Source organism: Brienomyrus brachyistius, chromosome 14, assembly GCF_023856365.1.
Source record: "Brienomyrus brachyistius isolate T26 chromosome 14, BBRACH_0.4, whole genome shotgun sequence".
In the NCBI taxonomy this organism is placed as follows: Eukaryota; Metazoa; Chordata; class Actinopteri; order Osteoglossiformes; family Mormyridae; genus Brienomyrus; species Brienomyrus brachyistius.
In genome coordinates, this window is record NC_064546.1 from 23,795,585 (window position 1) to 23,811,100 (window position 15,516).

The window sequence follows — 15,516 nt, forward strand, 5'->3', positions numbered from 1 at the left end:
CTCCAAGGACCTGGTTTACATTCTTACTCAGTCAGAATAGGAGTCACACCTCAGAGGCTCCTAGAAGCAAGTCCCTGACTAATTGGAATATCATGTGCCACCAGCACACCGAAAGCAGACAGGTGTATGGGTCACGCTATAATCATATTTTGGTCACACTATTGATATGACATTAAATCTCATCTTGGACAAGCCGAGGTTCCCATGACGTTGAAATTGGATGTAGGGCAGCCCGGTTCCTCCTCCGCAAACATCTCATCTCAGACTGAACAAGCGCATGGAGCAGATTCCACTGGCTTAGACCCTGTGGTCCCCCTGGGCCTCGTTCGGTGCAGGAAGCACTTGTTTAAGAATTCAATTAACTCTGGCGGGCCACGCTTGACTGGCTAACGGAAGCCTCTGGCTGCATCCATCTCTGTCACCCCCCGCCAAAGGGAGCAAGGGAAAAAATGGCCGTGAAGTCGACGCTAATGGCTTCAGCTGTGGTGGGTCACGGGAGCATAATGCCCCCCCCTCCACCCCTGCTTTGTCCTCCTCTACCTGGCAGCCGAGTTGATACAAGTATTTAAGCGACACATGGGCTCCGGCTCTCTCGTCAGTTGGACATAGGCACCCGCCCCCATGGGGCCATCCCGGGTAAAGCAGGTAGTGCTGTGATGTCACCGGCTGCTTGTCGGGACAATGAGCTGCTGTTTTAAGTGACTCCATCGCAAGTCATATACTCAAGGTGAGTCACGCTCAGAGCCACGGGCCCAACGGAATAATTGAAGAATCGTAGACGCCACAGGCACCCTCATATATGCAAAAGCGGGTGGACGTGTGTGCGACAAACAGGCGATTATGGAGACACTGTCGGAGGGACAGGCATAGAGTGGCACGCATCCAAACTTAGGTCAGACCATGCCTAATGAGACATGGGGAGGTGAACAGTCCAGACGACGAATCCGTCAAAAACACGGCGGGTGATTTATGTGATCGGCGCGCGGACATTCATTTCTGCTGTCAGAACAAGGATATTGAATCCAGAGAGGAAAGTCCGATTATGCGAGTCGATATCAGCCCCGGGGCATCGGAGAAAAGGCCGAAGCAGATGAGTCTGGGGTGAGCCGGTTCCATGCCGGAACCTCCCTCCAGGGCAGAGACTACGGAGTGAGGAATGAGACGCTCGCATGCCACAAAATGGCTACCTTAGCGTTGCCTGAATTATAAGTAGCCCCTGACACCTGTAGGGGGCGATACAGGCGACAAGGCACCAGAACTGCCCTCTTCCCAGGTGCTTAGATGGCAGGCCTGCATCTAACCGAGATGCGAGTCAGCGTGGATGTGTGTGTGTTCTTCTCGATAATTCATTTAGCCAAGGCGAAGCTTAGCGCCTGGATGTTTATTACGGTGCTTGACGTTAATGCTGCAGGGCTGCTGCCTAGACTTCATCACGCCGGCCAGTCGTTTCTAGGTGTTTCCATTGAAGACGGCGTTACCTGGAGGCCTTGCTTCACGCTCCAGATCAATTTGGCTAAGGGGAGGAATTAGCATTCGGCGGGCAGCCAAAACACTGGGGACGCCTCTCTCAATATCATCAGAAAATGCCAGGGGCTCGCATGTGTGAAGGCACACTCGCCTCGCAGGCTGTCTGCGGAGCGGGCGGGGGAGCGTGGATCAGAGGTGGAGGAGGAGGAGCAGGGGGAGGCGCGGTGCCGATGCCTCCCCCACCTGATATAGGATGCCCCTTTGCCGCCCACCAGAGCAAACAACGAGGACTCTTCGAACTGGGCCCCATAACAAGAGTTAACAAATGATGTCAAATCATCTGCAGATCACCCTCCCCCCCCCCCCCCCCCCGCCCCACACACACAAGCCGTGGGCTCACTGCCGTTGCTGACAGGCTCCAGCAACCTCGCGACTGACTCCCACGTGTGCTGGCACCTTCCAGAGAGAGTAAATTAGCGGCCACACATCCGTTCATGACATACGCCGCCAAAGATAAGCTAGACCATCGTGGAGAATAATTAGCGATTAGCCACAGAAAGCTGTAGGATGGGAGCCGGGGTGTCTGACGGGCATGTGTGATAATCTCTCATGGTGTCATGTGACACGGCAGCCATGTGCTCGCATTCCTGACACCGGAAGCTGCCAGCGTGGCGTGGGCGATGCTAAACCCACATGGCCCAAATCTCAGTTCCTCGTACGCATCGACAGCATTGAATTCGAACCCTGGGTTGACAACCCCCGCCTGTTAGTGCACCGCAGCCATGAAAAGGGAGTCCAGGGGGTGCCCTTGGGAAGACCGGCGGATCGTGGTACAAACGTTTTTCATGAAGTGGAATTATCGCTGCCCACTCACCGGACGGTTCCTTTAGCACGACCCCACATAAAACTTAGAATATGTCTTATTTACAAGCTAAACATTTCCGTTTTAATTGAATCACCGGAACAGGAACAGGAATGACAGAGAATGGGATATTATTCCTTTTGGATTTATTATTTAAAAAAAAACAATAAACACCAAGGCAGTCATGTGACCTTTGGCGTTCATCATGTGACTGCAGCGTTAAGACCTCGGAGGCGGTCATTGGCAGTCATAGGCAACGGCACCGAAGGTAGCACTGTAGGAGGACAGGGAACCTCAAAAAAACACATATATGTTTTTGTGAGTGCCAAAGACTAATTATGCTCCTGGAGAATAACGAGCCAAGGTAGGGTACCCTAGGGCAGGGCAGGGGACCCCAGGGCAGGGGACCCTAGGGCAGGGGACCTCAGGGTAGGGAACCCTAGGGCAGGGGACCCCAGGGCAGGGGACCCCAGGGCACGGGACCACAGGGTAGGGGACCCTAGGGCAGGGGACCCCAGGGCAGGGGACCACAGGGCACAGGACCATAGGGTAGAGGACCCTAGGGCAGGAGACCCCAGGGCAGGGGACCCTAGGGCAGGGGACCCCAGGGCAGGGGACCACAGGGCACAGGACCACAGGGTAGGGGATCCTAGGGCAGGGGACCCTAGGGCAGGGGACCACAAGGTAGGGGACCCCAGCATGCTTATGACATTTTTTAATGCTCCACAGCTATGTGTTAATACAGCTGAAACATCAACAAGTTTGAAAGTACAGCACTGCCCGCCCCCACCCCCAAACCACATGTGAGTGTGAAAGGGGTTGGGGAGCAGGGGGAGTCAGAAATTTGCCATCAGAATAGGACAAACCCTGAAAGTGAGGTATAGCAAATAATTAGCCAGGGGTGTGTTCATGGTGTGGGCGGGGGGTCCCTTTCATCCCCTAGAGCCACTGCAACGGCAGGCGACCATGGTAGGGGGCAGCGAGGGGGTCCAAACAGAAGGCCAAGCATGTTTCAGTGTGTGTGTCTGTGTGTCAGAGTGCGTCTGTGTGTCAGAGTGCGTCTGTGTGTTAGAGTGTGTCTGTGTGTCAGAGTGCGTCTGTGTCTTAGAGTGCGTCTGTGTGTCAGAGTGCGTCTGTGTGTCAGAGTGTGTCTGTGTGTCAGAGTGCGTCTGTGTCTTAGAGTGCGTCTGTGTCTTAGAGTGCGTCTGTGTGTCAGAGTGTGTCTGTGTGTTAGAGTGCGTCTGTGTCTTAGAGTGCGTCTGTGTCTTAGAGTGCGTCTGTGTGTCAGAGTGTGTCTGTGTGTTAGAGTGCGTCTGTGTCTTAGAGTGCGTCTGTGTCTTAGAGTGCGTCTGTGTCTTAGAGTGCGTCTGTGTGTCAGAGTGCGTCTGTGTCTTAGAGTGCGTCTGTGTGTCAGAGTGTGTCTGTGTGTTAGAGTGCGTCTGTGTGTTAGAGTGTGTCTGTGTGTCAGAGTGCGTCTGTGTGTCAGAGTGCGTCTGTGTCTTAGAGTGCATCTGTGTGTTAGAGTGTGTCTGTGTGTCAGAGTGCGTCTGTGTGTCAGAGTACGTCTGTGTGTTAGAGTGGGTCTGTGTGTTAGAGTGTGTGCTTTATGTGCAGGTCTGTGTCTGTGTGTCTGGCTGATTCTCCTACCTCTCAATGAGACTTCAGTCATATTCCATCATTTGCAATTCACTGATCTTCTCCTTTTTGAGTACCAGTACTTGGTATCCATTTTTTAACTGATTCACTTACATTTTGAGTAAAGAGTTCATTTTAAAAACAGGTTCCCTTTGCAAAAATATGTAATTTACATAAACAGTGTGGAACACTTTGAATGTTCTTTCGGAAGAACTTGTGGTGCGTTGCGATTTTATTTTTAGCGTAAATGTGCTAAATCACAGACTCCCCTCTTCAGCGTTTGATAAGGGGCTTTGATTTCCCCCGCAGGTGAAGCAAGTACCCCCCCAGCAGATTCAGATACCACGTCCTTGTAGAAGCCTGCAGATCTCATTTACAAGATAGTCATTCATTTTTGCCCAAACTAAAGCCCAGAGAACAAAATTATACATAAAAATTACACATAAAATAGAAAATGTATCTTTTCAGAAGCACCACCAAACACATTTCAATGAAAGTCAATAGCACTTTTAAGAGCGAAAGAGCCAGATGAAGAGAATGGAATTTCATACAAACAGAAGATATTGTTCTCCATAAATTTGCTGGAAGCTTCCGGTACATTTTATCACCATTTTATCATCTCCTCTCTCTGTCCACATGGCTCTGAAGAGACCATTAGATCTCTGAAACATGAACAACCCCCCCCCCCCCCCCCATTTAACCGAGGCAAGGAACACGTTGAATATCACAGCCTGCGACCATGTCCTTTAAAGGTAAGAAAAGTGCACGTAAGAAAGTTACGTAAAGTCACGCAAAGTCACGCAAAGTCACGCAAAGTCACGCGTACACTGTGGTCTGAACGGGGCTGAACATGACGGATGTGTGATCAGAACCACATTATATGTGTGACCACCTGACAGTCACATCCAATCTGAACACAAAATATCGTCAACGCACCTCGCAGCACGAAGGAATTCATAAACGACTGCCAGCGTGTGAGAAAGTGAATAATATTAAGGAGAGAACATTTCTAGAGATTTGTGTCTTGTAAGGGTCAACCCTTACATCCTTTTACCTTAATCTTTATATATTGCTGCATGTTTAAATCTGCAGGGAGTCACACAGCAAAGCATTTCTTTGTAGTTGTACTTGTACAAATGGCAGTAAAGCTTTCGTAATCTTTGAACCCTTGAAAACACACACACACACTATTCATTATATATCCGCATAAAGAAATGTGCTGAAATAATCTCATGTAAATGTATTTATTATTATTTATATATCAGGTACTTTGGCACAAAAACACCACTGGTAACACTGTGCTGTAAAACGTAACGATAAAAACGCGTCAGAGTAAATAAAGGCAGCTGTCAGTGACCAAGACGTGGGGATCTTACCCAGGGTGCAGTTGGTGGTGAAGTCCGGATCGAAGGCGGCGGTTCCCGCGTCTCCCGCTTGGCTGTAGCCGGACGAGATCCGGAAGGGGTTCACCCGGGCTCCCATGGTGAGCCGCAGAATCACCCAGCTGGCCAGAAGAGACGAGAACAGCAAGACCAGGGTGAGAAGCAGGTAGCAGGGGGAGCAGGGGCCTCGGCGGGGGGAGCACGTGGGGGCTGGGGCAGGGGCCAGGCTGTCGGGGGGCGGCAGGCCCGCAGGGACTCCCGGATCCGCCATCGGACAAAGCAGGGATATGCCTGTGTACGGTGCACGCTGTCTGACTATAGGAGGCCGTCGGGGGTCAGATGGGAAGGAGAGGATCCGGCAGCAGGCGGGAGCGACTCTGCACACGACTGAGGAGGGCAGCCCTAGCGGCAGAGCGCCATGCACGCCCCCCCCACTCAGCGCCGCCCCCTGCGCCTAATTTTGTTAACCAAATAACACAGATTGCATTTTGGCTCCAGGCTACAGAGCGGTTTGGGCCATGTGCACCCCCTCCCCCCCCCCCCCCGCTGAGTGACTCAGCCACCCCCCCCATGCCAACAGTACCACCTCGTTCCCTCATCCCCATTTCCCTCCCCCGCCCCCGCATGTCCACTGCGTGGTACCTCAGCCGCACTCACCTACCTGAGAACCACAAGATCCCAACCTTTACAGACTCCTGTCACCTTTTCCACATGGACTGTCTGCTCGCACGCCCATCCGCTGACTCACACGCCTCCTGTATTTCCGACGAGCCTGACTCTCAGCTCAGCCGGAGACATCAGCCATGTGTAGCCGCTTTAAAAGGTTGGTTGTTATCCTGTAAATTACGCATATGGCTTTCTGTTGGAGGACTGTCTATAAGATACTTCTGTATGAAGTACCTACTATGCCCATGTCTTAACCCTTAACCGGAACGTTCCACTCTGAATGATGTCGGCTGTGATAACCGGCGTTGGCCTGAAGCAGGCGTCTGTGCTCTCTGTCACTGAAACATTATGCTGCCTGTTAGCTGATGCCGTGCCTCGCCTCGCTCTCTGCCGCTGTACTGATATCTTTTCTTGTTTCCACCTGCAGACGTTGTTTACACGCTGTTATCTACACCTCTACTCCGCGCTGCTTTTTGGGCCTGAGAAGACAGGCTGGATGGATGAACACCGGACATGATGAATGCGACGAGCGCCCACGTCTGCATATCACTAAGCAAATGCGATGTCTGGGTCTCCTCCATGTCATACAGTGTCCCGTCGCATTTCAGTATGACACACATTTGCTCCAATGACCATCCGACTATAATCAATAATGTCCCGGGACATTTTTCTACAGTCCCCCCACCCTGCCAAAAAACTAAACCCAGCTTTATTTACAGACCCTGCCAAGACACCGACGCCAACGCACCTGTGAGCCGAGTGGCTTCATTTGCTTATTTGCATTCGTGCTGGAGATCAGACAAAGAGGCAGTGTAAGGTGCCCCCCCCCCCCCCCCGCGGGTGCCCAGCATGGACCAACTCCGCTGCCATGTAAATCCCGGCACAGATCAGCAGCAGATCTAACAGATCTCCTGACCTCGGCCTCGAACCCGCAGTAACGTCCGGTATGCCATCAGGAAGCTCGCAGGCCGGGAAGAGCACGTCTCTCACACGACAGAGGAACAAGCGACAGAAGAAGCAGATCTTTCCGGAAGATTCCATCAGGTTAACACCATGACCTTATTTACATAAAGCTACTTATCAAATTCATATCCAAAGTGAATTGAAAGTGTTTTTTTAAGTGCATCTCTCTGGACATTTTTCTATGCAGCCCCGTCCAAAACAAACACTCAAAGCAAAATGCGCGGGGCTATTGGCAAACGCGGAGAGGAGCGCTGGGGGTCTGAGAGCCAAGCAACTGCCCTTCTGCTTCCCCCTGCTGAGAGAGAACAGACCCTCCCCTGGAGAGAGGATGGTGCGCTCCGCGGTGCAGGGTGGATGGGGCAGCTCACGCGGCCTGTCCGGGCGCGATGGAAAACACAACAACAATGCAGACAATGCAACAGAGATGTCATCTGCCATCTTTCCCTTTCAAATATCACAGCTGGAAAGCAGGATTATGAAGTGTAAAATGTGCTGCTATTGCTGACTGAAAGAATTATACTCGAGGATTTTTTAAAACTGGAGCAACAGTAGCAGTAAATTCCCATGAAGGTTCACAGTCCAATTCTGGCTGGAATCAAATCCTTCCTAAAACAATATGGGCACCAGTGTGAGCAGGCAAACAACAAGGCCTGGCTTAGGACGGATATTCATGTCAGCCTTCTGTGAAACGAAAAGGGCTTTGTACACATTATTACATTGTTTCTATATTTCTGCCTGTTATTACATGTTTTCTAACGATAACAATTCATTATCGCAATACTGATTGTTCTAAAACATCCTTGAGCTGCAAGGACATTTAGAGCAGGCCGAGCGTAAACCACACCACGGCAGACGGTAAAATCAGGGCGATACATGGCAGGACGGTAAAATCAGGCCGATCCATGGCAGGACGGTAAAATCAGGGCGATCCATGGCAGGACGGTAAAATCAGGCCGATCCATGGCAGGACGGTAAAATCAGGGCGATCCATGGCAGGACGGTAAAATCAGGGCGATCCATGGCAGGACGGTAAAATCAGGGCGATCCATGGCAGGACGGTAAAATCAGGGCGATCCATGGCAGGACGGTAAAATCAGGGCGATGCATGGCAGGACGGTAAAATCAGGGCGATCCATGGCAGGACGGTAAAATCAGGGCGATCCATGGCAGGACAGTGACACTGACACACATATAAGAACAGTATCAGTCAGGAGAGAGTCTATCCTTAATCCTGAGATCCACCATCATAGCCAGCCAGACGTCTGAGTCCCCCCCCCCCCCCCCCCCAGTTACGTAGAACACCCACTAAATGAGATTCCTCTATATTTATTTACTGCGGTGTATGAAGATGCAACAATATATTTTATTTAGCAGATGCCTTTATCCACACTGGCATACATTATTTTTTTTAAAAGAGAGCAGCATTAGACTGTCCCTGGAGCAACTGAAACTGAAGGGTCTGGCTCAGGGCCCAGTAGTGACGTCAGTCTGCTGATGCTGGGATTTGAACTGGAAACCTTCTGATCACAAGCTCAACATTATTAGCAACTGAGCCACACACCAACCCCACAATGAGTGGAAGCACAACATCAGGGGGTCAGAAAGCTGTGCTACATATGTGTTGTTTGGCCGTAGGGTGCTTGTAATAAGCAGTTCACTGGTCAATCTCCGTGGTGACGAATCATTATCATCCAATAACCCAAACACTACATTCATTAAAATGGCACCTGCAGGGAAACCGGCCTCACAGATCCGCTGCAAAAATGTGGTGCCACATGCTGCAAAGGTGACGGCATGCCGGTGAGTCGGGATGCCGGTCCTCGGCCTCTGACTAATGGGCCACAAACTGCAATGAGTCACAGGACCGCAGGCGTCCCCAGCCTCGGAGGAGAGGCTGAAACAGACCCCACGTGTCGGGTCACAGGACCGGAGGCGTCCACAGCCTCGAAGTAGAGGCTGAAACAGACCCCACGTGTCGGGTCACAGGACCGGAGGCGTCCACAGCCTCGAAGTAGAGGCTGAAACAGACCCCACGTGTCGGGTCACAGGACCGGAGGCGTCCACAGCCTCGAAGTAGAGGCTGAAACAGACCCCACGTGTCGGGTCACAGGACCGGAGGCGTCCACAGCCTCGAAGTAGAGGCTGAAACAGACCCCACGTGTCGGGTCACAGGACCGGAGGTGTCCACAGCCTCAAAGTAGAGGCTGAAACAGACCCCACGTGTCGGGCCTCTCTGCAATAACAATATGTAAATAAAAAAGGCAGTGACCCTGTGTCCTTGCAGGCATCATGAGCTAGAATAAACACAGCTGTCTGCGTTCTGCATGTGCTGATCATTAATATTACAAATCGCACAGCAGTTCGATAGGATCCAAGGTCCTCGGCAAACTCGCTAAAAATCCGTCACGTTAGGAGCCCTTGTTTGGACCAGACCCAAGCTCAGGAAGTCATGCCGCCCACGCCACCTCAGGAAAAGCGCTGGATGTAGTGTAAGCGAGCTTCTCTGCACGTTTGTATGCCTTGCGGACGTAATAACGAGTATATGTGGAAGATGTGCTTACAAGCAAATTCTTTGTGCTAGATCTTTAGAGGAAAATGCAATAATGAACCCAGCTGCACAGTTTCTGGGAACAAAAAGGATACATATGTATAGCCATTCGTTCCGTTAAATAAATCTCTGTTTAGTGTCAGTAGATACAGTGTGGCCTTTGTGTGTTCGACACGCAGCCGCATTTATACAGACCTACGTTTTCGCCTCTTGGAGGATTCGCTTTATTTCCTTGGTACTTGTTTTCACACGCGTGTCTAAGGGTCACGGTTCTCTGCGTGTGTCCTCAGCGTGGTGCTGTGCCTGTCTGTGTACTCAGGGGGGTGCTGTGCCTGTCTGTGTACTCAGGGGGGTGCTGTGCCTGTCTGTGTACTCAGGGGGGTGTTGTGCCTGTCTGTGTACTCAGGGGGTGCTGTGCCTGTCTGTGTCCTCAGGGGGGTGCTGTGCCTGTCTGTGTACTCAGGGGGGTGCTGTGCCTGTCTGTGTCCTCAGGGGGGTGCTGTGCCTGTCTGTGTACTCAGGGGGGTGCTGTGCCTGTCTGTGTACTCAGGGGGTGCTGTGCCTGTCTGTGTCCTCAGGGGGGTGCTGTGCCTGTCTGTGTACTCAGGGGGTGCTGTGCCTGTCTGTGTCCTCAGGGGGGTGCTGTGCCTGTCTGTGTACTCAGGGGGGTGCTGTGCCTGTCTGTTTACTCAGGGGGGTGCTGTGCCTGTCTGTGTACTCAGGGGGGTGCTGTGCCTGTGTGTACTCAGGGGGGTGCTGTGCCTGTCTGTGCAGTCAGGAGGGTGCTGTGCCTGTCTGTGCACTCAGCGGGTTGCTGTGCCTGTCTGTGTACTCAGGTAGCTGCTGTGTGCTTCCATCTGTGGTTCTTTGATCATTGGGGCTGCTCGGGTTGTCCTGGGGACCCACTCAGAGAGTCAGTTTGGGATCCCCCCCAGCCCCCAGATGTATTAAAAACAAAATAAATATCTATCAAGTATAGCCTGAAGATCATAGCTGGCTGGCTGGGTAAATGAAGCAGTGTGTTCTGCGTCTCTTCAGCATGGAATATGTTTGATATTTAGTATAGTGATTGTCTGTGGCCAACAGGAGGCCAAATCTTGGGGGCCCATGAATGTGTGGTTTGAGAGCCAGTAAACACCATCTCTGTCTGTACATATAAGCCCATTGTCCTAGTACTAGAATCCATTTCAGTCCGGCCAACACTTCATAGCACCGGACCGGAACCAAAACCTGGAATCAAAGTCCCGCGATCTTGGCCGGCACTCTGGTCGCCGTAATCTTCTGTGAACGTCTCTGTGTTAAAAGGCCGAGAGACACGGCGATCTGACTGACAATTTGTGTCCACTGTGAGCAACAAATGAGCAGCTAGAGGGAGAGAAAAAAACAGACCTGCAATCAGTCCGATCTTATCCATGGCTGTATGGAAATCATGCCCAGAACGGACACGCTCCAGATGTCACGGAAACAAACTACAGAGAGCTCAAAGTGCTGTTAAAAAGGGGTGAAATAGTGATTAGTGACGTTAAGTGTGTCTGTCCAGCGCGCAGGATCCAGGACTGGGGGGGGGGGGAATACCTTACAGATAAATCGATGGCTTATTTGCAATCTCCCCGCCCCATGCTTCCTCTCACGTCCACGTCATGATAAATCCTGTGATGGATGATGCCTGGCTTTTTCCTTAACACAAATCCTTTACTTAAACCATTAACTAACTCCTAATTCCTACACCGTATGTCAATTATTTACAAGAAGATCCAGGACAGGAATAAGCAGCCAATGCTCCGTACGGAGCAGCCGCACATTCAGGGAGGAATTTCCAAACAGCGCTTTTTCGCTGAGGTACCCACTGTTTATAACCAAACCAGGTTCTCCATCCCGCATCCGTGGGATAAATCACATCACTGGTCCCCAGGCCGATACGGGGAAAATGTGTCTGTAAATTGGATTTTTTTTTTTTTTGGTCGCAAGAAGCCAGTATGAAATGCCAGCAAGACACTGAGCAAACAGGATGCTTAAATAACAACGTTTTATCATGTGTTACATCTGAAAAAGTTAACATCAGCCTCAACTTAACGGCCCCACATTTGATGGTCAAATTATTCACAGACAAGCAAAATTTCTACCTTTTTAATACATATATATATATCAGACTCAGTTCTGAACTGTAAACGAAAATAATAAAATGTCAAATCATATCATAGGAGCCCAATAAAGGGCTGCTGTGAAACAGCAGAGACCCAAAATGACCCGTATGTCTGAAGGGGGAACTAGTCCCTACTGACAGGCAAAACAAACTTTGAAACAAACTTTAGGGGGCTGTGTTTCTGATTAATTAAAATAAAATAGAATTAATTCAAAGGGACTACGGCCAATAACGAAGCGCTGGAAACAAAATTGCTTCCACGGTTAATTTCCCGGAGACGGGGCGGGCCGTCTGGAGAGCATGCAGCCCGGCTTTGTTCTGAGCGGACGGGAATGTCCTGGTTTGAACGTCACACGCAATGTGCAGATAAACGACATCAAAGGGAAATGAAGAGGCTGAAATCCCCGCCAGGACCGAGACCTCGTTTACACCAGACCGACTTTGGTACGAAAACAGGCCAAAAACAGCGATTAGGCCTCAATGCACACAGGAGCCCAAATGACCTGCCGTGGTCTCTGGGAAGCCACCAAGCCTCAGCTACAAGGCCACACCCACATCTGTGTAGGCCTGGCTGTTGCAGCCACGCCCATTCCAGACCACACCCACATCTATGTAGGCCTGGCTGTAGCAGCCACGCCCACTCCTGACCACCCCGACATCTGTGTAGGCCTGTCTGTTGCAGCCATGCCCACTCCTGACCACCCCCACATCTGTGTAGTCCTGGCTGTTGCAGCCACGCCCATTCCAGACCACACCCACATCTATGTAGGCCTGGCTGTTGCAGCCACGCCCACTCCTGACCACCCCCACATCTGTGTAGGCCTGGCTGTTGCAGCCACGCCCACTCCTGACCACACCCACACCTGTGTAGGCCCGGCTGTCATGGCTGCATGCCCGCAGCTGAACCTGTGATGAAGGGAAGGCATTTCAGCGCCACATGGCGGTGGCAGCACACATGCAGAATTCTCAGCTGCTCCCGATGCCGGCTGAGCGCGGCACTAAACTGAACGGCAAAGGCCACGCCACAAGCTCGCTGATTTACTCCGCGTGATGGATCAGGAGAAACAGGCACGAACAGGACTCATTTCTGTGATGAAGGCTCGGCCACTTTGGTCCAGAGTGCCATGAAATTACACAGATAAAAATAAAAAATGAGAATCACATGAGAACCACTTGTGCTTTTTAAGCTGAATTATGCCCAAATTCAATCACCGGGAGTCTCACAGACTTTCCTTCCGAGAGGAAACCTGTCGGATGAGGGGTCTGGGGCCGTGCTGTGGTGTCGGAGCATCTCTGCCTGACACAGGCGGAAAATCGGCCTGCTGTCACTAATCACGCAGGCCTGCGTTCATCTGTGGCTCATGGTGATTGGACAACAGGGGGCTGCCGCACGGCTACCCAGAAATGACGAGGCGCCCTGGTCGGGTAACTGGGGGAAGCTGTGCTGGCATATAGCTGCCCGGGGGTTGACCTGTGTAGAGATCTTGGATTCTGGAATGAGAATGTGGGGGAAAGTACAATGGCATGTTGGGCCACTAGGGGGCAGAGCTGCAGAAAGGGGATGGGCTTTTGGGTTTTTATGATCCATCGTGGCACCCTGTGCATACAGATCCCTGGGTTAATGAAACACAGCTGGCCCAGATTGGACTGATCACATTGTTAGAATTAAAAAGGCTGGGGGGGGGACTGCACAGTGTGATATATGTTCCAGGTAGGATGTCATGTGACCAGGTGTTTTCCGGATGAGTGCTTGAGTTTCCTATGGTTTCCACGACAACCAGAACACCAATTATAATTATACTGAACAAGCGCTTGTGTGTGACACATTAACCAATGGGGGGGTTGATCCAACAACAAAAAAAAAAACAAACACATCAGGGCTAAACGTGCAAAAACACGAGGGGAGGTGGGAAGGAGAGGCCTCCTATCCAGGTTACCGGGGGTGGGACAAAGCAGCAGAACCAATCGGTGCCATTGCTGAGAACGAGCAGTGGGAGCAACCTATCGATACGTATATGCCCGGTCACATGACTCTCTTATCACTGCCCTGAATCCATGTGACTTTCTCACTATCACATTAAGTCCTTGGTTAATTACAGGCTTCCTTTTGCCATTTAATTTAGACAAACAGCACAACACAGGTTTTATTTGTACAGATGAAGTATATCTGAGTCACACAGCGCACTCCATGAATGTCACTGGCAATCAGGCCGAACTCTGCTGGTAGGAGGCAACCGGGTCAGACTCCATTATGCTGCGTTGCAGTGATCCGTCAGTGTTAAATAAACCGCCCCGCTAACCTTGTATCTTAGTGACACTTTTTGCATTTTGTGAGTGATTTTTTGTTGAGTGTAATTTTCCTTGGAAAACGATGGCGATGCCTGATCCTTTAACTGTCTTGGGCTGCATTTCTCACTAAGTATGTAAGCGTGACCGGGCAGGCACTGCAAGGCGCAGGCACTGCAAGGCGCTGGCACTGCAAGGTGCAGGCACTGCAAGGCGCTGGCACTGCAAGGCGCTGGCACTGCAAGGCACAGGCACTGCAAGGCGCAGGCACTGCAAGGCACAGGCACTGCAAGGCGCAGGCACTGCAAGGCACTGACACTGCAAGGTGCAGGCACTGCAAGGCGCAGGCACTGCAAGGCGCTGGCCCGACGTATCTGGCCAGCCATGGAGATCCCGGGATTCTGTTTGGCATCTGTGACAAAATACACAATCACTCCCAGTGACTGAATTTTGGCATAATTAGCTTAAAAAACACCATCTGCTGGCAAATCGACATCGACACTGGCGCTGTCACACAGAGATGTGGGTGTGGTCCTTTCGAGAAACCAGCGGGGGGTGACGTCGAGTGAGGCCGAACCGGTTCCGATGTTACTTGGACCTCTTGCTTGAGTGTTTGGGCAGGAATTACCGGATGAGTAGAAAACAAAGAGACAGAGAGACAAGCTGACGACTAATCAATGAGAGAAGGAAATGACATTTCTAACGAGGTGTAAACAGAGTCGTTAAAGCCGCTGAAGTCTGTTCATCCATTCGTATGCGACGCGGCGATCGCTGGGGATTGCAGAGCCACCGATATCCGGAATAAGAGTCTACAAACGGGATTAACTAAGGAACAAAAATAACCTACGAATCGGAACAGGGAATTATCTCAAAAATGAAAGGGTAGGGCGATCGTTCGGGTGCCTTAAAGCCAATTTGACAGAGTAAATAAGGCTTGACGGGACCTTCCCGGGTGAGCGGAGGTGGCCTTCCCAGCGGGCTTATGTCAGCTTCCAGGAAGGACGTTTACCCGAGACACTCGGGGTTGTGACCAGTGAGCCTGTGGAAGGATTCTGCACGCAATGAGTCATTATGGAAAATTCATGCTGCCGATGTCACCTGCGAGGGCCGTACTGTAAGGTACATGGAATCCAAATATTGGATCAGCCACAGTCAGTGTTGATGTAAAAGCATGTTTATTTAATATTGAGTGTAGTGACTGTATGTAGCCCCCCTGAGGCCCCACACAGATGACACAGATGGTGTGAGTGGTGGTAGGACAGGTGCACATCAAGGCTCTGTTTTCGGTCTGCTAACTTTTTCAAGGAGAAGTTCACAAGTGTCTATCCTCCCTGTGATTGTAACGGCCTGTAGTTATCAAACGGCTAAATGTTAGCCGCCTGCCCATGTACTTTCAGCCCCGTTTCACAGTAAATTACCGTTTTTTCTTTTCAAAACAGTCGCTTCTTCTCAGTTACACTAAACAGTTACTTCTAATTATAAAACCTTTTCAAAAAAAATTTCAAACGGGGACCATTTGAAAATTGCAATCTTGCATGCCGCAAATTACCGAACGACGCCACTC

At 51.0% G+C, this 15,516-nt stretch overlaps 1 protein-coding gene across 1 annotated transcript in view; it reads right to left on the reverse strand.

Moving 5' to 3' along the window:
- alk (ALK receptor tyrosine kinase) overlaps nt 1-15,516 on the reverse strand; it is a 185,896-nt gene that overhangs the window by 32,431 nt on the left and 137,949 nt on the right. The window contains exon 5 of the mRNA XM_048974091.1: nt 5,341-5,468. Within this exon, the coding sequence (XP_048830048.1) occupies nt 5,341-5,468 (128 nt within the window). The remainder of the gene's footprint in view (nt 1-5,340; nt 5,469-15,516) is intronic.